A 26,567-nucleotide genomic window follows, 5' to 3' on the forward strand; every position below is an offset into this window, starting at 1 on the left:
TGACTCTTAGAAAATTACAATGGTGTCATAAAGGGAATGGGGGAAACACAAGTTGCCTGAGCTGGAGGGTTCTGGGACATTTGATCAGTTATTTGGCTGAAGAAGATGATGAGATAAGGAGGAGGCAAATCTACATAGATAGAAAGCTAACAATGTTAGCTTTGGGGCAACTGAATACATAAGTAGAAGATTATGCCTCGAGTGTACGGTTTACAGGTGAGATTGCATTTGAGTACTGTGCACAATAATGATCGTCTTATTGAAGGAAGATATTGGAAGCAGTTCAGAGAAGATTTATAAAGATTTGTTTATTTTAGAATAATTTTCAGGTGAGAGGAAAAAGATTTTAAAAGGACATGAGGGACAACTTTTTTTTAACATCAAGAGTGGTTCGTGGGTGGAATGGACTGCCAGAGAAAGTGGACACAGGTACAGTTACAGTTTTTGAAAGACATTTGGATAAGTTCATGAATAGGAAAGATTTGGATGGATATGGACCAATCACAGGCAGTTGTGACTAGTTTAGTTTGGGAACATCTTTGGCATGGACTGTTTGAACCAAAGGGTCTGTTTCTATGCTGTGTGACTCTGTAGCAGGTGGGACTTGGCTCACAGGAACAGTACAACTACACCACAAGTGCCCTTAGACCTCAGAGTAGATATTTTTAATCAAATTATTTAGATGTGTTATGACAAATGTCTGGGGCAGATGGGACAAGAACCTGGGTCCACTGGCCTGGAGGTAGGATCACCTTGTACTGCAATACAAGGCCCAAGCCAGAGTTGGGATTTGGAGGAGCAATAATTCTTTTTTTAAAGTTAACTGGTTCAGATACATTATGACACATCTCCACAAAAGGTAAGACTTGACTCAGGCCTTGTGGTCTCAAAATGAGGACACTGCCACTGTACCACAACAGCCATAAGTTCATCTGTGGGAGGCTAGTGGACAATGACATTTGTACAAGGTCACACCAATTAAATTCATCTCCCAATGACAGGGTCAGTACTGCAGCACAGTCAATAGCATTCGGAAACATAGCTGGCTTCCCCCGATACAGGGTGCTATTGACTCAACAGATGTGGTACTGAGAAGTCCATATCACAATGCTGTGAAATGCATCAATAGCAGAAGGAATGATTCAGTTATTGTCCAGGTCATCTGTATTTACCATTACCAGTGCCTGGAGGTATGTGGCCCTGGCAGCTGCCACAACTGCAAGATCTGGAGCAGGCTCACGTACCTCATGTTTTGAGGAGCCAGCCGCCTTACAGGGCTGGTTACTGGGTTACAATGGGTACTTTGTTTGATCATGGCTCATGATACTATTGTGGAACCTTGTGTCTGATGCAAATACATTAACAGTGCTGTCCATGCTTCATTCAGGGCCATGGTGGAGCAGATGTTCGAACTACTGAAGATGTGGTTCTGCAGCTTGGCTTGGTCTGGGAGAACCTTTCAGTATGGTCCAGACAGAGTGTGCTACATCAATGTGGTTTGCTGTGTTCTGCACAATTGCAGCAGGCAGCAAGGCAATATGATAGATACTGAGGAACTGTAGACTGAGCATAGTCTTTGGGGATGAGAACATTGAGAGGAGGAAGCTCTCCTTGTGCATGATAGATTTCTGCTGCAACAGGCACTACCAGCCAGACAGGTTCTGGTTGGCACATCAGTAGATAAGAGCTGAGTGTATCAAACCATGGATGTAAATTTTCTCGCCGCATGTTAAAACCTGTGTTCATTTACCACCCATCCTTTCCCTCTTGCTCGATTCTAGCCCCATCCTCCAACTCACTCTGTACCAGAGTGAGACGTCATTTGGCTTGCATTATGTTAGCAAAGTGCAGCCTCTACTTGTGTTAATTGTGTTCTCTTTTGCTGGTTAGTAATAAAAATTCATATCTGGTATTGCCCAACTGGTTACCTACGTATGACGTTCCTTTACTGGACAGTGACAAGATGAAGGTTTATAATGGGTACTGGGCACAGAGTGCTGATGACTCAGAGAGGTTTAGACAGAGTGTTGTTGAGTATGTGTAAACTGAGAGAACTGGTTATGAAACAGCAAAATTAGTGAGAGAATGGGATTGTTTATGCCACGGAGTGCCTTGAGCACTCTGATTTTGTGTCCGCTGTGCTATTACATTAGGTGAGGGGCAATGCTGTATTGCCATAGCTTCTCTGGGTGCATAGCAATCTTTAAAGAACGCAAAGGTGCCAGGACAGCTGGTATTTTCAGCAAGCATCTGGTGAGTGGTGATTTGTTCTGGTACAGAGTGAGTTGGAGGATGGGGCTAGAATCGAGCAAGAGGGAAAGGATGGGTAGTAAATGAACACACTCTGGATCAGTGGTGCTGGAAGAGCACAGCAGTTCAGGCAGCATCCAACGAGCAGATGCTGCCTGAACTGCTGTGCTCTTCCAGCACCACTAATCCAGAATCTGGTTTCCAGCATCTGCAGTCATTGTTTTTACCTAGTAAATGAACACCGTTTTTAACATGCGGCGAGAAAATTTGCTAGGTCTCGAAGAGAAGCAACACTCCATGAAACTCAAGAAAACTGACACTTTGTCAAAAACAACATAAGATTCAGTTTGAAGTGTCAGTTTTTCTGGATCTCTATGTTTGCACATGTTAACCTACATGCCTAACCCATCTGTTCATTTCTGCCTCAAATTTCTACCTTGTTCTGTGAGCCTCTTGTTTTTATTTGAATAGTTTCTATTATGGCATATAAGTTGATGTTTAATAGTTTTGATGTGCTCATCCATGCTGATTTATGAGATCACGCACAAGCTAAACAGAATTGTTTTGATTATACATATTTTAATTAACTTGTTAGGACGTGATTGCCAGCTCTTTTACAAGCAAGTTCATATCCTGTTTCTCAGACCTGTCTCATGCTCTTTTTTTGCCTAATAGGATTGCAAAATCGGCCTTGAATTCTGGGGAATTTACCTCTAATGTTGTCTATTTCAGTGCTGGCTAGCTGGCCATCCTTGACCCAACATAAATCTGCATTAATTCAAAACCCTGCTGTCTGTATCCTAAACTGCAGCAAGTGCCATTCATCCATTATCCCTGAACTACATTAGTGCCTGATCCAACAGTTTTACTCTAGTTTTCAAACCCCTTCATAGACCGTTGCATCCCTGTAATCTACCCCAGCCTAACAACCCCCCCAGATTTCTGTATCCCTCCAATTCTGACTGCATTTTCATATTACATTTTAATCACACCATCATTAGTGATCATGCGAAATTGTGGAATCCGTCCACCTGAATCTCCTCCTTTAATACACTCATTCAAATAATTTTGGTTATCTATCCAAATCGGTCCTTATATGGCTCTATATCAAACTTCAGTTGATCACCTTCTGTAAAATATTAAGTTTTTTCATTCTGGTTTGATCTCTTTCCAATACAGGATCTCAGTCCTGGATGAAGATAAGTTTGGTCACAATGAATTCATCGGGGAGACCAGAGTTTCTCTGAAAAAACTTAAACCCAATCAAGCAAAGAACTTCAACATCTGTTTGGAAAGAGTGGTACCAGTAAGGGAATACTAGTATTTTAACCTGTGGGGCCTATGCCTTGTGGTCAATTAAAATGTTGAATTTTCAGTGCTCGCATCAAGGTTCCAATCAACTAAATTAATGGCTTGTAATGTCCTCCATCAGATAATGTGTAAAATGAACTTTTGGCAGTCTTGACTCTGTTTCAAAGTGACATGACTCTCAAGAATGCCCTAAATACTGGTATGAATGTGGTAATGTAGCTGGTGGTAGAATTCTCACTCCAACTTTGGAGGATTGGCATTGGAGGAAGCCATGGGCTGACAAATGAACAAACCACAGAAAGAAACAAGATCCCAAAGTGTTAGATTATGAATACATTTTAATTAATTTGCATGAACTCATTTGCTGTCTTTCCGGTTGTCGCTAAATCCAATGTGAATTTTTTTCATAGGTAAAACGAGGTTCAACAGTTGGATCAACACGAGGAATGTCACTTTATGAGGATGAGGTATACTTAACCAAATCATTTCTCTGTGTTGTCAATTTTAAAAAAACCTCTGACTGAACAATAACTTATATTACATCTTTATGTCCTATGGGGTCTTTTGTGGAACATATTTTATTCGCTTCATGGGATGTGGGCAGTGTTGGTCAGGCAAGCATTTAAAGCCCATTCTCATATTCCCTCTGTCAACCACATTGGAGTTGGTTTAGAGTCCCATGGAGTCCCATGTAGACTAGACTAGGTAAGGATGGCAGATTCCCTTCTGTAAAAGGAGGCTTGTGAACTAGATTTTTAAAAAATAACAATTGACAGTTCCATGATTGCCATTAGATGAAATTCCATAATTTTACTGAATTCAAACTTCAGCACCTGCCTTGGTGGGATTCGGATCCATGTTCCAGAACAAACTTTAGATTACTAGTCCAGTGCCATTACTATGATTTGTGTGGCACAGAGCTATTTAAAAACATATTAGGTCAGATCATTTAAATACTTGGTCAAGGAAATAAGTCTTAAGGAGCTTCATAAAGGAAGAATGAAAGGGGGAGATACAGAGAGGGAATTTCAGAATTTGGAGCCTATGCAACAAATGTTGAGAAATTAAAATTTATGAATAAAATGTCAGAATTGGAGAAGCATACATATCTTGGTGGTCTATGAAATTGCAAGTGATTATAGTGATGGGGAGGAGCGAGGTCATGCAGGTATTTGAAAGCAAGAATGAAAATTTTTAAATCAAAATGTTTCTTGACAAGGAATCAGTATAGACCAGTAAGCTCAGGGGTGATAGAGAAATGGGACCTGCTGAATTGGATAATATGAAGTTTACAAGGATGGAATGTGGAAAACCAATCAGGAATACCTTGGAATAATAGAGTCTAAGGCTGTGGGGCCAGAGGAAATTACAGAGATAAGGAGGAGTGGAGTTATGGAGACTATGGAAGGATTTAAAACCATGGACAAGAATTTCAAAACTGGTATGCTGTTGGAGTTAGAGCTAATGTGTACACTGAGGTGATGGATAAATGATAGTGTGTTAATGCAAAGGCAGCAGAGTTTTGAGTGAGCACAAGTTTATTTAGGTTGGCATTAGGGGTCAGTTAGGAGTTGGAATGTTCAAATATAGAAGAAACAAAGGTTTCAGCAGCAGATAAACTGAGGCAGGATTAGAGTTGGGTTTGGAAGGAAGTAATCTACATGTTAGGGTGAACATGTGATCAGATACGCATTTCAGAGTCGAACATGGCTGGAGATATTCAAACATGGAATTCAAGGAAAGATTGGCATAAATTTGGGAGTCAAAAAAACTCTCAATGACAGAGGGGTGCGGGGTGCAAATGAGATTAAAAGAAGGCAGTAGTTTGCAAACACCCACGGCACAGAATGGGTTTTAGAAGACAGAAGTAAAAGGAATTAATTTCAAAAAGAAGCAGTAGAACAGAGCCTGAGAGTGCTAAAAAGATCAGCTGATGTTGAGGGCCAAGAATGAAAATTGGAGGATGATGAAAAATAAGAAAGTAGGAGGTTGGTTTCATGTGAGGAGATTTGAGAAATTTGAAAATAGATGAGGATACAGCAGAATGGAACAATAAATAATTTGGTCTTTTTGTGATAAAGAGAGTCCAGAGATAATATGTTCCTGTTAGGATGTAGGTGTAGGGAATGCTGGATGACAAGAGAAATTGAGGATTTGGTCAAGAAAAAGAAGGAAGCATATATAATGAATCACAGAAGGTTGGTCTGCAGGTACAGGTAATTAGGAAGGCAAATGGAATTTTGTCCCTCACTGCTAAAGGGATTGATTTTTAAAAGCAGGGAGGTTATGTTGCAGCTGGTGAGGCCACACCTGGAGTATTGTGTGCAGCTTTGATCTCCTTCCTTGAAAAAGGATGTCCTGGCACTAGAGTGGGTGCAGAGAAGGTTCACTAGGTTGATTCTGGAGTTGATGGGGTTGGCTTATGAGGACAGACTGCATAGACTGGGATTACATTCATTGGAATTCAGAAGAATGAGGGGGGATCTTATAGAAACATATGAAAGTATGGAGGGAATAGATAAGATTGAAGTAAAGAGGAAGTTTCCACTGGCAAGTGAAACTAGGATAAGAGGACATAGCCTCAAGATTAGAGGGAGCAGATTCAGGACTGAATTGAGAAAGAACTTCTTTACCCACAGGGTTATAAATCTATGGAATTCCTTGCCCAGCGAAGTAGTTGACACTATTTCAGTAAACGTTTTAAAGCTAAGACATATGCTTTTGAACAAAAATGGAATTAAGGATACGGTGAGAGTGTGGGTAAATGGATCTGAGTCCACAAAAAGATTAGCCATGATCTTATTGAACGGTGGAGCAGGCCATGGGCCAGATGGCCTATTCCTACTCCTAGTTCATATGTCAGGTATAGACAGCAGAGATCGAGTGAATTCTGAGAAGAGTATAAAGGCAGTTGGAGTATAACTAGGAGGGGAATCAGGAGGGCAAAAAGGGGATATGAAATAGCTTTGGTAAATAGGGTTAAGGAGAATCCAAAGAGAATCTATAAAGACATTCATGACAAAAGAGTATGGAGAGAATAGGGCCCCTCAAAGATCAGGAAGATCTTCTATGTATAGAAATGCAAGAGATGGGGGAGATACTAAGTGAATATTTTACATCAATGTTTATTGTGAAGAAGAATATGGAAGATACAGAATATGGGGAAACAAATAGTGACGTCCTGAAAAGTGTCCAAATCATGGAGGAAATGGTGTTGGATGAATTAAAAAGCATAAAGGTGGATAAATCCCCAGGATTTGATCGAGGTACCCTAGATCTCTGTGGGAGGGTAGGGAAGTGACTGCAGGGCCTCTTGCTGAGATATTTATATCATTGATAGTCACAGGTGAGGTGCCAGAGGAGGGGAGGTTGGCTAACGTGATGCCACTACTTAAGAAAGGTGGTAAGGAAAAGCCAGGGAATTGGCCTGTAACCTATGGTGGGAAAGTTGTTGGAGGGAATTCTGAAGGACAGGATTTTCATGTATTTGGAAAGGCAAGGACTAATTCAGGTTAGTCAACATGGTTTTGTGTGCATGGGAAGCCATGTCTCACTAACTTGAGTTGTTTGAAGAAGTAACAAAGAGGCTTGATGAGGGCAGAGCGATGGAAAAGATCTATATAGACTTCACTAAGGTGATTGACGAGGTTCCTCATGGTAGACTGGTTAGTAAGGTTAGATCACATGGAATACAGGAAGAAGTAACCATTAGGATATAGAACTGGCTCGTAGGTAGAAGACAGAGAGTGGCGGCGGAGGATTGCTTTCAGATTGGAGGCCTGTGACCAGTGATGTGCCACAAGGTCCAGTGCTGGGTGTGTTGCTTTTCATCATTTATATAAATGATTTGGATGTGAACATAGGAGGTTAATTAATTAGTTTGCAGATTACACCAAACTTGGAGGTGTGACAGACAGCAAAAAAAAGTACAGTGGGATCAGATGGGCCATTGGGCTGAGGAGTGGTAGATGGAGTTTAATTTAGATAAATGTGAGGTCTGCATTTTGGAAAGGCAGACCAGGGCAGGACTTATACACTTAAGGTCCTGGGGAGTGTTGCTGAACAAAGAGACCTTGGAGTGCAGGTTCATAGTTCCTTGGAAGTAGAGTCGCAGATAGATAGGATTGTGAAGATGATGTTTGGTATGTGTCCCTTTATTGGTCAGAACATTGAGATAGAATTTGGGAGATCATGTTGCAGCTGTGCAGGACATCGGTTAGGTCACTTTTGGGATACTGTGTGCAATTCTGGTCTCCTTCCTATCGGAAGGATGTTGTCAAACTTAAAAGGATTCAGAAAAAAATTACAAGGATATTGTCAGGGTTAGAATGTTTGAGAGGCTGGATAGATTGGGGCTATTTTCCCTGGAGCATCAGAGGCTGAGGGGTGACCTTATAGATGTTTATAAATCATAAGGAGCATGGATATGGTGAATAGTCAAGGTCTTTTCCCTGGGGTGGGGGAGTTCAAAACTAAAGGGCATAGGTTTAGGGTGAGAGCAGAAATACAGAGGTACTTCGGTAATCTGAATGAGATGGGCGGTCACTATTTCACTTGGATAATTGATTATTCAGATAATCGCTTTTAACCTAAATAGGGGAAGCCATACTGATCTAACACTGTGCTCTACTGGAGAATTTGTTTAAATCTATAATTTTAATGAGTCTGCCATTTAAAGAAAATAATGTTTGCAGTCTGCAAGTTACAGGTTAAAATGAGAAGAACTAAACCCTTTCCGTGAAATCCCAGCATTAAACAAGGTCCCGGAACAGATTCTACAGTCGCAAGACCATTTACAGAATCAGTTTCCGGAAACTCGGTCTCACAATAGAAGGACACAAACCCCACCTCACGCATGCGCTTATGCTCTCGGCGGCCCAGTAACATGCCGGGAATATCGTAAACCACTTACAAAGGGCTGTATAACAACCCTTTCCTAAAAAAAACCCAGTCACTGATGCTTGAGTTGCTTGCGTTTCTTTGTTTTTGCCAGCGTTTTCACATCATTTTCAGTACAGTTAAATCGAATACACTCACCTCTTTGATGTAATGTTTTTGCGGGACTTTGAAATCTTCAGATAATCAAGATTTCTTTGTATTCTAAATGGACTTAAGGGGCAACCTTTTCACCCACATGTATAGAATGAGCTGCCAGAGGAAGTGGTGGGGGCTGGTACAATTACAACATTTCAAAGGCATCTGGATGGGTCTATGAATAGGAAGGGTTTAGAGGGATATGGGCCAAATACTGGCAAATGGGATTAGATTTAGTCAGGATATCTGGTCGGCATGGATGAATTGGACCTAAGGGTCTGTTTCCGTGTTGTACATCTCTTTGACTCTGAGTTATGGGAGATCTAGGAAGCAGTAGAAGCAGATCATAGAATGATATTAAAACATTACAACGCATATAGAAGTCCATTGAGACTACACCAATACTCCTACCCAGACTCACCCCATCAATCACCACCCCCATCCCATAACCCTGCATTTACCAGGGCTAATCTGCCTAGCCTGCACATTGCTGAACACTATGGGACAATTTAGCACAGCCAACCCAAGGAGCTTGCACGTCTTTTTAGATTAGATTAGACTTACAGTGTGGAAACAGGCCCTTCGGCCCAACAAGTCCACACCGACCCGCCGAAGCGAAACCCACCCATACCCCTACATTTACCCCTTGCCTAACACTATGGGCAATTTAGCATGGCCAATTCACCTGACCTGCACATCTTTGGAATGTGGGAGGAAACCGGAGCACCCGGAGGAAACCCACGCTGACACGGGGAGAACGTGCAAACTCCACACAGTCGGTCGCCTGAGTCGGGAATTGAACCCGGGTCTCAGGCGCTGTGAGGCAGCAGTGCTAACCACTGTGCCACCGTGCCGCCTGTCTTGGGAGAGTGGAAGGAAACCAGAGCACCCAGCAGAAACCCATGCAGGCATAGGGAGAACATGCACACAGGCAATCACACAAGACTGGAATTGAACCTGGGTCCCTGGTTCTGTGAGGCAGGAGAAAGTGAGGATTGCAGATGCTGGAGATCAGAGTTGAGAGTATGGTTCTGTGAGGCAACAGTGCTAACTGCTGAGCCACTGTGCAGCCCATTCTTGTTATTTAACCTTATTCTCCAGTGGAATCTAAATAGATTTTGCATAACTCTTATATGCTTCATTTGAAAAGTTCAGGGTGTTTATAATGATAATAAATGAATGGTTTTGATGTTAGAACACAAAAGTCCATGAACTCCCCACGCTTATTACTGAAGGTAGGAGTGAGAATGGAGGAGGTAATTGGTAGAAGAGGATAGATAGTATTCAAAAAGAGACACTGGGGTGAGGGGTTATCTTCAGATTATAGAATGTTCTTTGAACAAGCAGTTTGAGTGATGGACAGTAAGCCTAAATATTTTATACCAGGTTTGGTAATGGATAAGTAAACCAGTTGTCTACAAATCTGTGTCTTTTAGACTTTGAGGAAAGGAGAGAAGGGGTATACTGAGAAAATAACTGGGGTAAAATTGTGATTGATTGTAATGGAACTAAGAAGATGGCTGTGCCATTATAGTAATGTCACTAATAATGCAGACCCCCAGGCTAATGATGTGGGGACAAGGATTTGTATCCTTCATAGCAGTAAAATCTGGAAAATAGAATAGTCTATTGGTCTAATAAGGCAGTGTAACAATTTTCATTGGTATATAGAATACAGTGTAGCAAAGGCTGAAGTTGTGCACTTTAGTAAGAAGAATAGAGGCACAGATTATTTTCTAAACAGGGAGAGACTTTGGAAATCTGAAGCACACAGGGATTTTGGAGTCTTAGTTCAGACAACCATGCAGGTTCAGTTGGCAATTAGGAAGGCAAATGCAATGTTAGCATTCATTTCAAGAGGACTAGAATACAAGATCAGAGATGTAATGTTGAGACTGTACAAGGCTCTGATCAGACTGTATTCGGAATATTGCAAGCAGTTTTGGGCCCCATATCTGAGGAAGGTCGCTGTGGTCTTTGAGGGAGTCCAGAAGAGGTTTACAAGAATGATCCCGGAATGAAAGGGTCTGCATATGAGGTGCTGTTGAGGACTATGGGTGTGTTCTCTGAGATTAGATGGATGAGGGTCGACCTCACTGAAACTTACAAAATGCTGAGAGGCATGGGTGTAGTGGACATGGAGAAGATGCTTCCACTAGTAGGGCACAGTCTCAGAGCAAAGGGACAACCCTTTAGAATTGAGATGAGGAGGAATTTTTTCAGCCAGATGGTGGTTAATCAGTGGACCCATTGCCGCAGAAGGCTGTGGAGACTAAGTCATTGAATATAATTAAGAGATTGATAGAAAGTTTCTTGATTAGTAGGAGGGTCAATGGTTATGGACAAAAAGTAGGGAAATGGAATTGAGAAACATATCAGTCATGATTGAATGGTAAAGCACTCCCAATGAGCTGACTGACCTAATTCTGCTCCTAAATCTTAATAAAAACGCATCTGGTTAATGAATATCGTTTAGGGAAGGAAATCTGCCATCCTTACTTGAAGCCACAGCAATGTGGTTTACTCTTAACTGCCCTCTGAAATGACCCAGAGCACCCATTAGGGATGGCAACAATCCCTGCCTTGAAAATAACACTAACATTACATGCAAAAAACAAATAGAAAAAGGGGCTTTAAAACTGAATGGCGTGTTTAGGTCCCACTCCACAAGATATGATCAATTATGCGCCAGAATAAATAGTCAAAAATGCTGTGGTCAACTTCAGGAATAGCACATACAGAAAGAAGTAGGGTTGGTTGGGGGAAGGAGAATATGTCTATAGGAGGATACAAGGAAATGATCAATGACCACCTTATCAATAATAGTTATAATGGATATTGAAGTCAAGCAAGATGGTGAGATTGAAGAGATGGGTATAAATGTGGGTAAGGGAGTTTATATGAGGGGAGAGATTTAGAGAAGGGAGAAGGGAGGGAAAGAAAACTTTTGATTTAGGTTGGTATTAGTGAGGATGCAGAAGCTGAAGGAGGGAAGAGGATGCCTTGGTCTAATACATGGGGGGGGTTACCTGAACAAGGATTTTAACTGAGAGGTGAGGGGTGGAACAAAGTGATAAGCTGAAAGAAGTTGTCAGACTAGTTGTAGTTCATTGTAGGTCATGTATGACTCTTCCCTTTTGCAGCATGCAACAATGATTTTCCCAGCACACTTGTTGAGTGTTCATTTGCCCTGTGCAGTAACTGTGTCTATAGTTTTTCAGTACACCATTTTTAGGCACCACTCCTTAGGACAGTTTGTGCACTATAGGTTCCCCAACAAAAATTTCAGAGCTACATTCAAAGTTGCAGCAGTAAATTCTGACCAGCAAACTAAATAGGCTGCTCTAGATCAAGTGAATCCTGCCTATTTTAGGCCCTTCCATGTGCTAGTACTGTCTTTCTAGTACATTCTGGAACAAACTAATAACGAATTAATCATTGGTTTGGTACAACCTGGCATGTCATTGTGTATAAACGTTTCTGGTAGGATTCAGTTGAGATTTTCTTTTAACATTTTCACACTGATGCATTCACTGTTCTTTGCCTCCAGGCTGATCATAGTGTTGATACTGAAGAGAGAGGCCGGATTCTTGTCTCCCTCCTATACAGCAGCCAGCAGGGAGGCCTGATTGTAGGAATTGTACGTTGTGTTCATTTAGCTGCCATGGATGCCAATGGATACTCTGATCCTTTCGTCAAAATGTATGTAATGTTATACCTGCCTTTCCACTTGTTGAATTCTTCCTAACCTCCAGAGTGCCTAAGAAGAGTTTCAATCTCTGCTGAATGCTGTCAATTTTGAGTTGTTCCATTTGCTTATGACTGTTTACTGTCCTGCCTAGTCTGCCAAACTTCCATCGCAAATCCATCATTGACACTTTATTCTCTTATCAAGATCATCTCAATTTCACTCCCAATTTTCTGTCTGGACTGTACTGTTCTGGTTTCATTCTGTAAAATCAGCAACATGCATGTCGGTCTCAGTACATAAACTTTGACTATCAATGTAGAGTCTGCTACCCATCCATTTTCAATGTCAGACTGAGACCTTATTTCCTGATCATCTGTCCAAGTTGTCCTGATTTGTTATCTAGCCTTAGTTTTTTGGAGGTAATTCTTTGCCTAAATTAGCAAGGTAAATGTGTTCATGCATTATGTACTTCTTTTTGTTTATTTACCAAAGAGTTCATTTTCAATGTTACTGCTGCATTGTTAAGCTAAACATTGACAACTTCCTAAATTGTATAAACCAAGGACAAAATGTTCATAACTTACTCTTGGCTGGTTATCTTCAACTTCTGATTCCTCAGACAGTTAATTATTTTTGTTTAGTTATATTGTGGATGTACTTACATCACATGGTCTGCAGTGGTTCAAGAAAATGGTTCATCACTACTTACACAAAGGCAATTAAGGATGGGCATCGTGGTGAAGATTTATAATATTGTGTTTTTGTCTGGGAACTTGGGTTCTAAAGTAGAGGTAAATGGGTTTTTGGTTTTCAGATCTGTGATGGTGACTTTATTTTAAGTTTCAGCAACTCAATTGTTTTAGCAGTGGGTCAAAACAGCATTTCCCAAGAAAGCATGTGACTTAAGTCAAATGACTAGACAAGTTACCAGGTGAGGAAATTGCTAAAGTGTCTACTAATTGGAGCTTTTGTGATCCAGAAAGAGACAGATGGAGAAGCTAGAGGCCAGAAGCAAGTTCAGTTCAGAAGCCTCATATTAGAAAGTGTGTTATTTAGTAACCTAAAAGTAGTCAAAGTACCTGGAAAAAAAGCCATGTGTTAACTGACAAAGTCATTGAGATGTACAGCACAGAAACAGACCCTTTGGTCCAACCTGTCCATGCCGACCAGATATCCCAACCCAATCTAGACCCACCTGCCAGCACCCAGCCCATATCCCTTCAAACCCTTCCTATTCATATACCCATCCAAATGCCTCTTAAATGTTGCAACTGTACCAGCCTCCACCACATCCTCTGGCAGCTCATTCCATACACATAACACCCTCTGCGTGAAAAGGTTGCCCCTTAGGTCTCATTTATATTTTTCCCCTCTCACCCTAAATGTATTCCCTCTAGTTCTGGACTCCCTGACCCCAGGGAAAAGACTTTGTCTATTTATCCTATCCATGCCCCTCATAATTTTATAAACCTCTATAAAGTCACCCCTCAGCCTCCACGCTCCAGGGAAAACAGCCCCAGCCTGTTCAGCCTCTCCCTGTAGCTCAGATCCTCCAACCCTGGCAACATCCTTGTAAATCTTTTCTGAACCCTCTCAAGTTTCACAACATCTTTCCAATAGGAAGGAAACCAGAATTGCATGCAATATTCCAACAGTGGCCTAATCAATGTCCTGTACAGCCGCAACATGACCTCCCAACTCCTGTACTCAATACTCTGACCAATAAAGGAAAGCATATCAAACGCCTTCTTCACTATCCTATCTACCTGCGACTCCACTTTCAAGGAGCTATGAACCTGCACTCCAAGGTGTCATTGTTCAGCAACACTCCCTAGGACCTTACCATTAAGTGTATAAGTCCTGTTAAGATTTGCTTTCCCAAAATGCAGCACCTCGCATTTATCTGAATTAAACTCCATCTGCCACTTCTCAGCCCATTGGCCCATCTGGTCCAGATCCTGTTGTAATCTGAGGTAACCCTCTTTGCTGTCCACTACACCTCCAATTTTGGTGTCATCTGCAAACTTACTAAGTGTACCACTTATGTTCGCATCCAAATCATTTATGTAAATGAAAAAAAGTAGAGGACCCAGCACCGATCCTTGTGGCACTCCACTGGTCACAGGCCTCCAGTCTGAAAAACAACCTTCCACCACCACCACCCTCTGTCTTCTACTTTTGAGCCAGTTCTGTATCCAAATGGCTAGTTCTCCCTGTATTCCATGAGATGTAGCCTTGCTAATCAGTCTCCCATGGGGAATCTTGTCGAACGCCTTACTGAAGTCCATATAGATCATATCTACTGCTCTGCTCTCATCAATCTTATTTGTTACTTCTTCAAAAAACTCAATCAAGTTTGTGAGACTGATTTCCCACGCACAAAGCCATCTTGACTATCCTGAATCAGTCCTTGCCTTTCCAAATACATGTACATCCTGTCCCTCAGGATTCCCTTCAACAACTTGCCCACCACCGAGCTCAGGCTCACCAGTCTATAGTTCCCTGGCTTGTCCTTACCACCCTTCTTAAACAGTGGCATCACATTTGCCAACCTCCAGTCTTCCAGCACCTCACCTGTGGCTATCGATGATAGAAATGTCTCAGCAAGAGGCCCAGCAATCACTTCTCTAGCTTCCCACAAAGTTCTCGGGTACACCTGATCAGGTCCTGGGGATTTATCCACTTTTAACCATTTCAAGACATCCAGCACTTCCTCCTCTGTAATCTGGACATTTTGCAAGATGTCACCATCTATTTCCCTACAGTCTATATCTTCCATATCCTTTTCCACAGTAAATACTGATGCAAAATATTCATTGAGTATCTCCCCCATTTTCTGTGGCTCCACACAAAGGCTGCCTTGCTGATCTTTGAGGGGCCCTATTCTCTCCCTAGTTACCCTTTTGTCCTTAATATATTTGTAAAACCCCTTTGGATTCTCCTTAATTCTATTTGCCAAAGCAATGTTTTGCCTTCCTGATTTCCCTCTCAAGTACACTCCTACTTCCTTTATACTCTTCTAAGGATTCACTCGACCTATCCTGTCTATAGCTGACATATGCTTCCTTCTTTTTCTCAACCAAACCCTCAACTTCTTTAGTCATCCAGCATTCCCTATACCTACCAGCCTTCCCTTTCACCCTGACAGGAATATACTTTCTCTGGATTCTTGTTACCTCATTTCTGAAGGCTTCCCATTTTCCAGCCGTCCCTTTACCTGCGAACATCTGCCTCCAATCAGCTTTCGAAAGTTCTTGCCTAATACCATCAAAGTTGGCCTTTCTCCAATTTAGGACTTCAACTTTTAGATCTAGTCTATCCTTTTCCATCACTATTTTAAAACAAATGGAATTATGGTCGCTGGCCCCAAAGTGCTCCCCCCGACACTTCAGTCACCTGCCCTGCCTTATTTCCTAAGAGTGGGTCAAGTTTTGCACCTTCTCTAGTAGGTACATCCACATACTGAATCAGAAAACTGTCTTGTACATACTTAAGAAATTCTTCTGCATCTAAACCTTTAACACCATGGCAATCGCAGTCTATGTTTGGAAAGTTAAAGTCCCCTACCATAACTACCTTATTATTCTTACAGATAGCTGAGATCTCCTTACAAGTTTGTTTCTCAATTTCCCTCTACTATTGAGGGGGTCTGTAGTACAATCCCAATAAGGTGATCATCCCTTTCTTATTTCTCAGTTCCACCCAAATAACCTTCCTGGATCTATTTCCAGGAATATCCTCCTTCAGCACAGCTGTAATGCTATCCCTTATCAAAAATGCCTCTCCCCCTCCTCTCTTGCCTCCCTTTCTATCCTTCCTGGAGCGTTTGTATCCTGGAACATTAAGCTGCCAGTCCTGCCCATCCCTGAGCCATGTTTCCATAATTGCTATGATATCGCAGTCCCATGTTCCTAACCATGCCCTGAGTTAATCTGCCTTCCCTTTTAGGCCCCTTGCATTGAAATAAATGCAGTTGAATTTATTAGTCCTATCTTGTCCCTGCCTGCCCTGACTGTTTGACTCACTTCTGTTCTCAGCTGTACCCGTCTCAGTTCCATCTCTTTCCTCACTATCTCCATGGGTCCCACCCCCCACCTTACTAGTTTAAATACTCCCAAGCAGTTCTAGCAAATTTCTCTGCCAGTATATTAGTCCCCTTCCAATTTAGATGCAATCCGTCCTTCTTGTACAGGTCACTTCTACCCCAAAAGAGATTCCAATGATCTAAAAATGTGAATCCTTCTCCCATACACCAGCTCCTCAGCCATGCATTCATCTGTTGTATCCTCGTATTCCTGCCCTCACTAGCTCGTAGCACAGGGAGTAATCCAGATATTACTACCCTTGAGGACCTCCTTTTTAAATTTCTGCCTAACTCTCTGTAATCTCCCTTCAGAATCTCAACCTTTTCCCTTCCAATGTCATTGGTTCCAATGTGGACAGTGACCTCCTGCTGGCCCCTCTCCCTCGTGAGAACATTCTGCACCCTCTCTGAGACATCCTTGATCCTGGCACCAGGGAAACAACACACCATTCTGCTTTTTCTCTGCTGGCCACAGAAAGGTCTGTCTGTTCCTCGGACTACAGAATCCCCTAACACAATTGTTGTCTTGGAAGCCGACGTACCATTCGTTGCATTAGAGCCAGTCTCAATACCAGAAACTTGGCTGTTTGTGCTACGTTCCCCTGAGAATCCATCACTCCCTACATTTTCCAAAACAGCATAACTTTTTGAAATGGGTATATCCACAAAAGACTCCTGCCCTAGGTGCTGACCTCTCTCACCCTTCCTGGAGTTAACTCATCTATATGACTATATCTGAGACTTCCCCCCCCCCCCCCCCCTTCCTATAACTGCCATCCATCACATACTGTTGCTGTTGCAAATTCTTCATTGCTTCTATCTGTCTCTCCATCCGATCCACTCAATCCGATAAGATTCGCATCCAACAGCATTTATGGCAGATATAATCCGCAGTAATCCTTAAACTCTCTTTAAATTCCCACATCTGACAAGAAGTACATATCACTGCAAAGGCCATTTTTGCTCCTTCACAATCTACAGACCCAGAAAATAACACCGTCTTTTTCCTCTACAAACACTGCCCCAGGTTAAATTAATAGCTATGGCTTATATTTTAAGTTTAATCAAGAGACTTATCTCCAAAAACGTATAATCAAGAAAGAATCCACTGTACCCACTACTGCAGCCTTTCTATTGGACAGACCTAAAACAACAATTAAGTTATCTGATTCTGTGCTGTGAACTTTGCCCAACAGTTCCTCCAAGATTAGTTGTGAATTTCCCCAGATGCACTCCGATGTCCAACGATACACGAATTCAAACAGCAAAGGCAGTAACTGTGCAGATTTTCTCTCTCTCTCTCTCTCTCTCTCTCTTTCTCCTGCAATGGTCAGTGAGAAAATTCATTGTGTTAGTCTGTGTGGCTTAGGATGAGATTGTCAGAATCATATCTGATGAATGCCCAGGTAGAGGTCAAAACAAAATACTTGTGACATTGTCAGTTAAATAAGAAATTAAAGATGGCAGTGGGAATTCACTTGATTTAAGTATGTGTAACGGATAATGCTGAGAAAAAAGATCCAAGTTATGTTACAGAGTGGAATTTTATAGGGATTTGAGTGACAAAGGCTATGGCAAGATTTGTGCCATAATCATATGAGAAGTCTAGCAAGGCGTACTTCAATGTCAGGAGCATTACTTTCCACCTTTTCTACTTTTGCAGAGTGGTGTGTTGAGTAACCAGTTAGGGAGATTATCGCTTGTTATATGCCTTATTTATGGCACAACTCACCTCTTTAATATTCAGCATTCCACCTTATCAAACACACCAAACAAATTAGGCATAGAAATCAAGTGGCTCCCTGGCGATTCTGGCTTGCTGTGTGCTCCAAAGGACCTGCATTTTGGGCAGTGGACACCTACACTTCAGAGCACACCCCATGGGCACCAGCCATATACGTACTTCATCCACTGACATTGGCATCCAACATGTGCCAACCTTTAAGAACTCTCATGGCACATCCCTGATCTATTTATAGGATTCTTCTGAATCTCAATGCTGCAGCTGGTAAAAAATAGCCTCTGCTTAGGGTTCCTGGCACAATAAGTTAAGGGTAGCCTTCGATATTAGTTCAGAGACTTTGATATGATCAGTCAGCTGCTCGAGTGATCAGAGTCAGGGTCCTCTCCACATGAGGAACCAAATCTTGTTCAGCCCCCCCATGTACCTTTCTGCCTTGTTAAAGGCTGTTTTTCTCCTGGAATAAGAGAGGGGCAGGTATTAACAGAGATGAAGGCAGCCATCACAGCTAATATTTTTGGTGCAGTTCAGGAGGTATCCTGAGTGACTGAGTATACAGCATTGATGACATGCAAGATTAGTCAGTGTGGGAGGATGGGTGAATGAGAGTGAGTAAGGGATAATGTAGCAACCAATAATGAGAGTGGTAGAGCATGAACCTGGGCAGCAGGCTTGTAGAGTAGCAGAGGTAACATGAGTGTGAGATATTAGTAGGAAGATGGTGGAAATAATGGTGGCGCAGCAGAGAAGGACATTGACCTTCTTTCTGCATTGTTGGGCATTCCTCTAATTGGCTGAGACTGCTCTAACCTGAGTTGCAATAATGGATAAGGAAGGCATGGACTTTTGTCATGAACTCCACTGCTGGTCCTGGAGAAAGAGTAGATATAGTTCTTAGGGCTAAAGGGATCAAAGGGTGCAGGAGAAAACTGAAACAGAATATTGAGAGGATGATCGGTGATTATCACATTGAGTGATGGAACAGGGTTGGAGGGCTGAATGGCTTGCTTGTGCTCCTATTTTCAATGATTCTAAGTCCCACATCTACACCATCACATCCATTAGGACCTCAAAGTCCCTACCTGCAAAGCAGGGTGACAATTCTCTGTCTTTTATATCGGGGCAAATATCATGAACCATGCAGGACAACTTTGATGGACAGTGCTTGTCCGGGTACAAGATGGTGCCGGTAGAAGGAATGCCAGTGGTTCAGCAGATATCTGGTGAGTGATGGTCATTTCAGGAATGGTATGTGATAAGATGGATTAGAATTGGACACCTTAGGGATGGGGTAGGTAGTTAATGAAGTTCACTTGATAAGACATGACCAGAAATCTCATTTGGCTTCATGGCAAGAATTCCTCCAAAAGCCTCAGTACAAGTCTCAGTCAAACATATTGTAAGATTCAATCCATAGCTTTTTCCTTTTGTGTAATTAACTTACGTTTTTTTTTAACGTACATCAACAGCCTCTTGTTAATTAGTTCAGTGACTGACTCATGCTAATGAAATTGCAGTATTAAAACCTATGGGCTATCAAACCAGGCTTCACTCTAGGATCTGACTTACGTTACCATCAACTGGGATCATAACACAATCAATGCTTTACTTCCCAGCAAGATGCACAATCAATGAACAAATTTAAGAAAAATAAAATGGGTGGTTGAGAGAGGTGGTTAGGATCCATTCAATGCGGTGATTCACAACAGTATATTAGTACCGTTAGAGAAGTGATAGAGTGTACACCTTACAATTATAGGCCTTGAAATTCAAACGCGCTATTGCATTGAGTAAAATTAGACTGAAATACATTCATGTGCGTGATTTCTCGTGCAATAAATTCCTGGTTCCCTGTAAGCTGATTGTATAGAAAATGTAGGTGCAGTCTCCTTGAGACTATGGAATGACATTGCAAACGTTTGGCTGAGGATTGATGTGTTAGTTCAGTTTTGATTTGATTTGATGTATTTGCTGTTGCGTATATTTTATTACAAAATACAGTGAAAAGTGTTATATCATCACCATTCTCCAGCGCCATCTTAAAAAGCAGAAAAATAAAGAATAGGAAGAAAGCTAGTTAGACATTTCTAATATCACATCCGTGATGATTGTATGTCACAGGCTTGTTATATTTGACTTCAATGGAAGTAATTGACAGAAACTCTCCCCATCTGATGAAATTTTAGCTTTAATATACATGGCATTAATTTAAAACCTCAGTGCTGGTTTCTTTTCATTTCTTTCAGCTGTCTCAAGCCTGACATGGGAAAAAAGGCCAAGCAAAAGACTCAGATCAAGAAGAAGACACTGAACCCTGAATTTAATGAGGTGAGGCTCAGTAATCTTATAGGTAAACATCCACAAATAGTTCGTAGTTATACATAAATGCTACTAATATGAAATGAATGTTAAATTATTTTTCTTACTCATTCAAAGGATGTAGACATTGCTATTTCAGCCTAAATGCCCAAAGGACAGTTAGGAGTTAACCACACTGCTGTGGGTTTGGAGTCACATATAGGCCAGACCAGGCAAGGACAGCAGTTTCCTTCGCTAAAGGACATTAGTGAATCAGATGTGTTTTTCTGACTATCAGTAACAGTTTCATGATCATCATTAGAGTCTTAACTCCAGATTTTTAAATTGAATTCAAATTCATCTACCATGGTAGGATTTGAACCCAGATCTTCAGATCATCACAAAAATAGACATTGCTGGAGAAGCTCAGCAGGTCTGGCAGCATCTGTGAAGATAAAGCAGTTAACATTTTGAGTCCAATGACTCTTTGTCCTGCTTTCTCTCCACAGATACTGTCAGATCTGCTAAGTGTCTCTAGCAATGTCTGTTTTTGTTTCAGATCTCCAGCATCCTTAGTTCTCAGCTTTGTCCCAGAACATTACCTCAGTCTGGGATTAATGGTCGAGCAGTAATACCATTAGACCATTGCCTCCCCACGTGGATTTGAGCATCCCCCAAATAATTGGACAAATCAATTTCATAAAAGCATGATGTCTGCATCTCATAGAAGTCACTGTTGTGATCTTAAGTTTGTATACTGTACTGTAGTCTGACAATAATATTGATCCCTATGACAAGCTTACAAACAAGAAGTAGTAGGTTAAAAATCACACACCAGGTTATAGTCCAACAGGTTTAATTGGAAGCACTAACTTTCGGAGCGACACTCCTTCATCAGGTGGTTGTACAATCACCTGATGAAGGAGCGTCGCTCTGAAAGCTAGTGCTTCCAATTAAACCTGTTGGACTATAACCTGGTGTGTGATTTTTAACTTTGTACACCCCAGTCCAACACCAGCATCTCCAAATCAAGAAGTAGGAGGATGTTCTGCTCCACCATATAATAACAACGTGGCTGATTTAACTGATACCTCAAGTCGCCATTCCTGCCTACTCTTGATAAACATTTACCTTTTGCTTACCAAGAATCTGTCCACCTCTGCCTTAAAACATACAGGAACTCTGTTTCAGCTGCTTTTCAGGAAGTAGGTTTCAATATTTGTAAGAAAAACTTCAGTTTCATCTGTTTAAAATGGGAAACCCTTTACTTTTAAACAGTGACCCTTCGTTCTAGTTTGTCCTATAAGAGAATACATCCTTCTCCATATCTACTCTGTCAAAACCCCTTAGAATTGTATTTGTTTCAATCAAGCCGCCTTTTACATGTCAAAACTTAGATTCAGTCCTAAACCTTTCCTCATAGGAATACCTGCCCATCACTAATCTTGATATTAGTCTAGTAAACCTTCTCTGAGCTACTCTCAACACACATTTACATCCTTCCTGAAAAAAATACTCACCAGTGTTCTGCATAAGTTTGGCATAAACTTCTTACTTTTGTATACAATTCCCTTACAATAAATGCTAACATTCTATTATCTTTCCTAATTACTTGCAGTATGTTGTATGATTCATGCATGAAGACATCCAGATATCTCTGTAACTTAGAACTCTGCATTCAAAAGTATTCCAAGAAAATATTATTGGTTTATGAATTAGTTCTGTATGAGGTGCAATATGAATTCACATCTCGCATTCTCAGTCAAGTAGCAATGGAGGATTACAGAGCGTCCATTCAGCACTTTGTCCAGATGGAACATAGATAATTTCAGAGACAGAGACTCCAACTTAACTTGGGGCAGGACAGTGTGAGTGGGGCGCACAAGATGGTACTAGCTTGAGGCCTGAACAATTTTAAATCTTGAGTCTCATTACTTGTCACAATGCTTACTCCTGATTGAGGGGGTATTATGTGGACACAGGCAGGCAAAAGTGAAAAACTGTGGGGTTTCAGACTGTACTGGCAGCACAGGGATATGATCTGCAGTAAAGGCAGTGGGTGATGAATGAGATCATTTCCAATTTTAGCGGGGGAGGGAGGAAACTTGGGGTAGAGGAAAGTATAAGGATTCCTTGTGGGGCCAAAAGAAGCTGGATCACATTCTATAGGGAAATGTTGAATGAAATAACTCACCTTGGCTTCTCTTGGCCTTGTTTCTGCTGGCTGCAAAACTTTGCTGATGATGTTGGAACTTTGCCAGATTTACACATTTTATTATTAAATGCATGATGAACCTGAATTATATCACTGAATATTGGAATTTAAACATTAGTTTGATCTGTTGGTCTATGGCCAGCAGATGTTCACAAACAGCAGCTGGAGCTGGATAAACAGTGTTTAGCACCAACTACTACTTTGGATCCCTTAGCTTCTACTCTTTATACAGGAGGTGTTACAACTGGTGTTAAACAGGCATGCTACTCAGGCATGCTCAGTGGCCGATATTAGATTAAAATCTGTTCATGTTATACATTATCCAAGTAACATATATCACTCTACCTTTGTTATCACTGGGTCAGTGTTCATGAACTGCCTTATAACTTATTATGGTGACACCATCAGAACTGAAACAGTGCAGGGAAAAAAGCTAGCCCTCACCTTCTTAATATACCCAAGAAATTGAAATAAATTAAGCCTTGCCAGGTTGTCCATATTTTGAGATTAAATCTCTGCAAAAGATACAAATTTTGTCATCTGGTTAGTCACACCCATCAACTCTTGCAAATGAATACCTGACTAAAACAGTCAAAGCAAGATGTGAATAGAAGTTAGTTGAAAGAAAAGGGACGTATCTTAACCTAGTGAAATAGTATAGATGAGTGTGAGTCCCACACCAGTTAAGGGTTACCAAGAAGGACTCTCCCTCTCAAGCTGTCTCCTCACCTTAGGTATAGAGACCCTCAGGTTAAGCCATCATCATCTCTTGCTAATGAGAGAGTAGTCCTCTAGTAGGACTATGGCAACTTTACATTTAAAAAATATATCCTTTACCTACCACGGAGGAATTAAAGCAGAGATAAAGTCAAATAATTAACAGTAAGGTTGAGTGTCTTGAGCTACAAAAAGATGCAAATGGGATGGTCAAATGGGCAGATAAGTGGCAGATGGAATTTAACCCTGAAAGGTGTGAGGTGATACACTTTGGAAGGAGTAATTTGACAAGGAAGTATTCCATGAATGGCATGACGCTAGGAAGTCCTGTGGAACAAAGGGACCTTGGAATGTTTGACCACAGATCTCTGAAAGTGGAAGGGCATATTAGTATGGAGGTGAAAAAGGCATATGGGACACTCGCCTGTATCAATCAAGGCACAGATTATAAAGGAGGGAAGTCATGTTGGAGTTGTATCGAACTTTGGTGAGACCACAGCTGGAGTACTGTGTGCAGTTCTGGTCACCACGTTACAGAAAGGATGTGATTGCACTGGAGGCGGTGCAGAGGACATTCATCAGGATGTTGTCTAGAATGGAAAATTTAAGTTATGAGGAAACATTGGATAGGTTTGGGTTGTTTTTATTGGAGAAGAGAAGACTGAAGGGAAGGGAGATCTGATTGAGGTGGACAAGATTACAAGGAGCATAGACAGAGTGGGTAATTGAAGGATCAGTCATGAAGGGACACAAGTTCAAGGTGACAGGCATGTGGTTAAGGGGGGAATATGAGCAAGAATATTTTACCCAGAGGTGGTAATGGTCTGGAATGCGCTGTCTGGGAGGATGGTAGAGGTGAATTGTCTCACATCCTTGAAAAAGTACTTGGATGAGGACTTGGTACATCATTGCACTCAAGGTATCGGCCAAGTGCTAGTGAATGGGATTAGTTTGAAGGTCAGGTGTTTCTCATGTGCCAGTGCAGGGTCAATGGGTTGAATGGCCTCATCTGCACTGTATGATTCTATGATTTTAAGTTAGCTATCCCAAAGGATCCTACGTAAGACCCCATTAAGTTAGATTTTAAAATCCATTGATGCTCAAATTCTCCTTTCCCTTCTATCTCCTGACTTCAATTCCATTCTAAATGCTCACAGAATTGACAGCAGCTGTTTATTTTCTTCTTATATAAGTCAGAAGCATGAAAGCATGTAGTTACCAATTCCCTTCCTTTTTCTGCAGGAATTCTTCTATGATATTAAACATAATGACCTGGCTAAGAAAACTCTGGAACTTTCAGTGTGGGATTATGACATTGGAAAAGCCAATGATTATATTGGTGAGTTCTGAATTAGAAATGCTTTCAGTTAAAGGAACACGCCCTAGGGAACAGGAAACAACCATGACTCTTGATTATAAATATTCCTTTGTTCTTCCTGATTTCCATTTAGGATCCGTTTTTCCCACATTAACATGTACACAATTTACTGACAATCCAATGAGTCATGTAGAAAGAAATTATTTTGTCACAACTACTTATGTGGCCCATTGCATTCTGGCAGCTGTGCTAGCCATTTTTTTTTTGGTTGGTCGGGTATTTGATATATTTAAAAAATGCCATCACCATGTTAAGAATCTTCAAAGCAGGCTGCAGAAAAAAAACCTATGCACCAGAATGGTTGCTGTTTCTCGTTAATAAGCGTACACTTCCTCCTTTCAGGGAGATATTCTGATTTATTTATGTTCAAAGAGCTTAGGTGAAGACTGACAGATTAAGACTTAAGAACACTAACTGTTCAGACTGCAGCTGGAGTTCAGCTCATGAAAACAAGGTCTTGATTAGGCCATTGTTTCCTGTTCAGTTTGCAACCTAATCATTGCAGCTTCAATTCAACAACGATCGGAGGCTGAGTGGAAAGAATTATAATTTTCAGTGAGAGGTTCACTGCTTTAGGTCCAATAACTGAGTCCCTAATTACTCCATTTAACATCCAATCCCCATCCTCAACAGATAAGGGTGGTTTGTGCACACAGTTAGTGGTCATTAGAAGCAGAAACTTGTCATGAATACCACAATAAACAGCCCTAATTGTAAGACAAGAGAGTAATTTCTACCATCCTCCTGTCACAGTATGGTCACACACCATTTTCTATTGAGTGGTGATGCCACCAGTTAGAGAAGCAGAGCTTCAAGGATAGCTACTTACTATGGTGATAGACACAGACTCTAAATATGAATGTATTAATATAGCAACATGCAAAATGCTGCTTCCATTAAATCCCCACCCCAAAACATAAGTAACTCAATATGCATTTTCTTCAAGTAGGGCAAGAGGCTATGTTGCATAATCCTTTTATTGCATTAGCAGTGGTCAAATAAATAAATGCAATTAATTTTTCCTCCAATTTATTTGAACCCACTAGAGTGGGCAAGATGATTGGTGGTCCAGAGAATTAGGGATGTGTCCAATGTGGGAATCCCACTGTCTGCTAGTGGATTGCCAGTATGGCTTATTAATGAGTCACTTGACATAAACTTATATTGAGTCCATCAGAGTTCAGTAGTGGCTCAAGATTTAAACAAAATTCTCCTGAGGGTCACCCAGCATATGCCATTGGGTTTGTCTACAATCTGTGGCAGGGGGAGGGTCCTTGCTATCAGGTCCTCAGTGGCCAATCAAAGTTTGCAGCATCAGGGAGAGGTGCTGGTGGAAAGCAAGTAGTTGATGTTGGTATATTTGCTCAACCCTACAAATCCTATCCCACTTTACTCAGGTTGGCACATCAGCAAGGTGGTAGCACCACTGTCTCACAACACCAAGGACTCGGGTTCGATTCCAGCCTCGGGTGACTGTCTGTGTGGAGCTTGCACATTCTCCCCGTGTCTGTATGGGTTTCCTCCCATCGTTCAAAGATGTACAGGTTTGGTGGATTGGCCATTTGAAATTGCTCCTTTAACTCCAGAGATGTGCAGACTAGGTGGATCAGCCATAGTTAATAGGGTGGGAGAGTGGGTTTGGGTCGTGTGCTATTTGGAAGGTCAGTGCAGACTCAATGAGCCATAATACCTTTATCTACATTGCATGGATTCTATGATTCACTCACCTATGTCTGGTCAGCTGTTCTTGGGGCTGAATTTCTGTCCAACTGGGACTTGATCCTGTGGGTGGCCCAGCACCTCCCATAGAATGTCCTAATTGGCTTAAATTGCATTGGATCTTCCCAT

At 41.4% G+C, this 26,567-nt stretch overlaps 1 protein-coding gene across 1 annotated transcript in view; it reads left to right on the forward strand.

Moving 5' to 3' along the window:
• The window catches only part of LOC132827449 (rabphilin-3A-like), a 120,720-nt gene that overhangs the window by 85,943 nt on the left and 8,210 nt on the right, over window positions 1–26,567 (forward strand). Inside the window, exons 14-18 of the mRNA XM_060844135.1 lie at window positions 3,430–3,556; window positions 3,972–4,028; window positions 12,146–12,297; window positions 20,358–20,439; window positions 24,584–24,680. Of these exons, the coding sequence (XP_060700118.1) occupies window positions 3,430–3,556; window positions 3,972–4,028; window positions 12,146–12,297; window positions 20,358–20,439; window positions 24,584–24,680 (515 nt within the window). The remainder of the gene's footprint in view (window positions 1–3,429; window positions 3,557–3,971; window positions 4,029–12,145; window positions 12,298–20,357; window positions 20,440–24,583; window positions 24,681–26,567) is intronic.

The sequence above is a fragment of the Hemiscyllium ocellatum genome, chromosome 24, assembly GCF_020745735.1.
Source record: "Hemiscyllium ocellatum isolate sHemOce1 chromosome 24, sHemOce1.pat.X.cur, whole genome shotgun sequence".
Classification (NCBI taxonomy): domain Eukaryota; kingdom Metazoa; phylum Chordata; class Chondrichthyes; order Orectolobiformes; family Hemiscylliidae; genus Hemiscyllium; species Hemiscyllium ocellatum.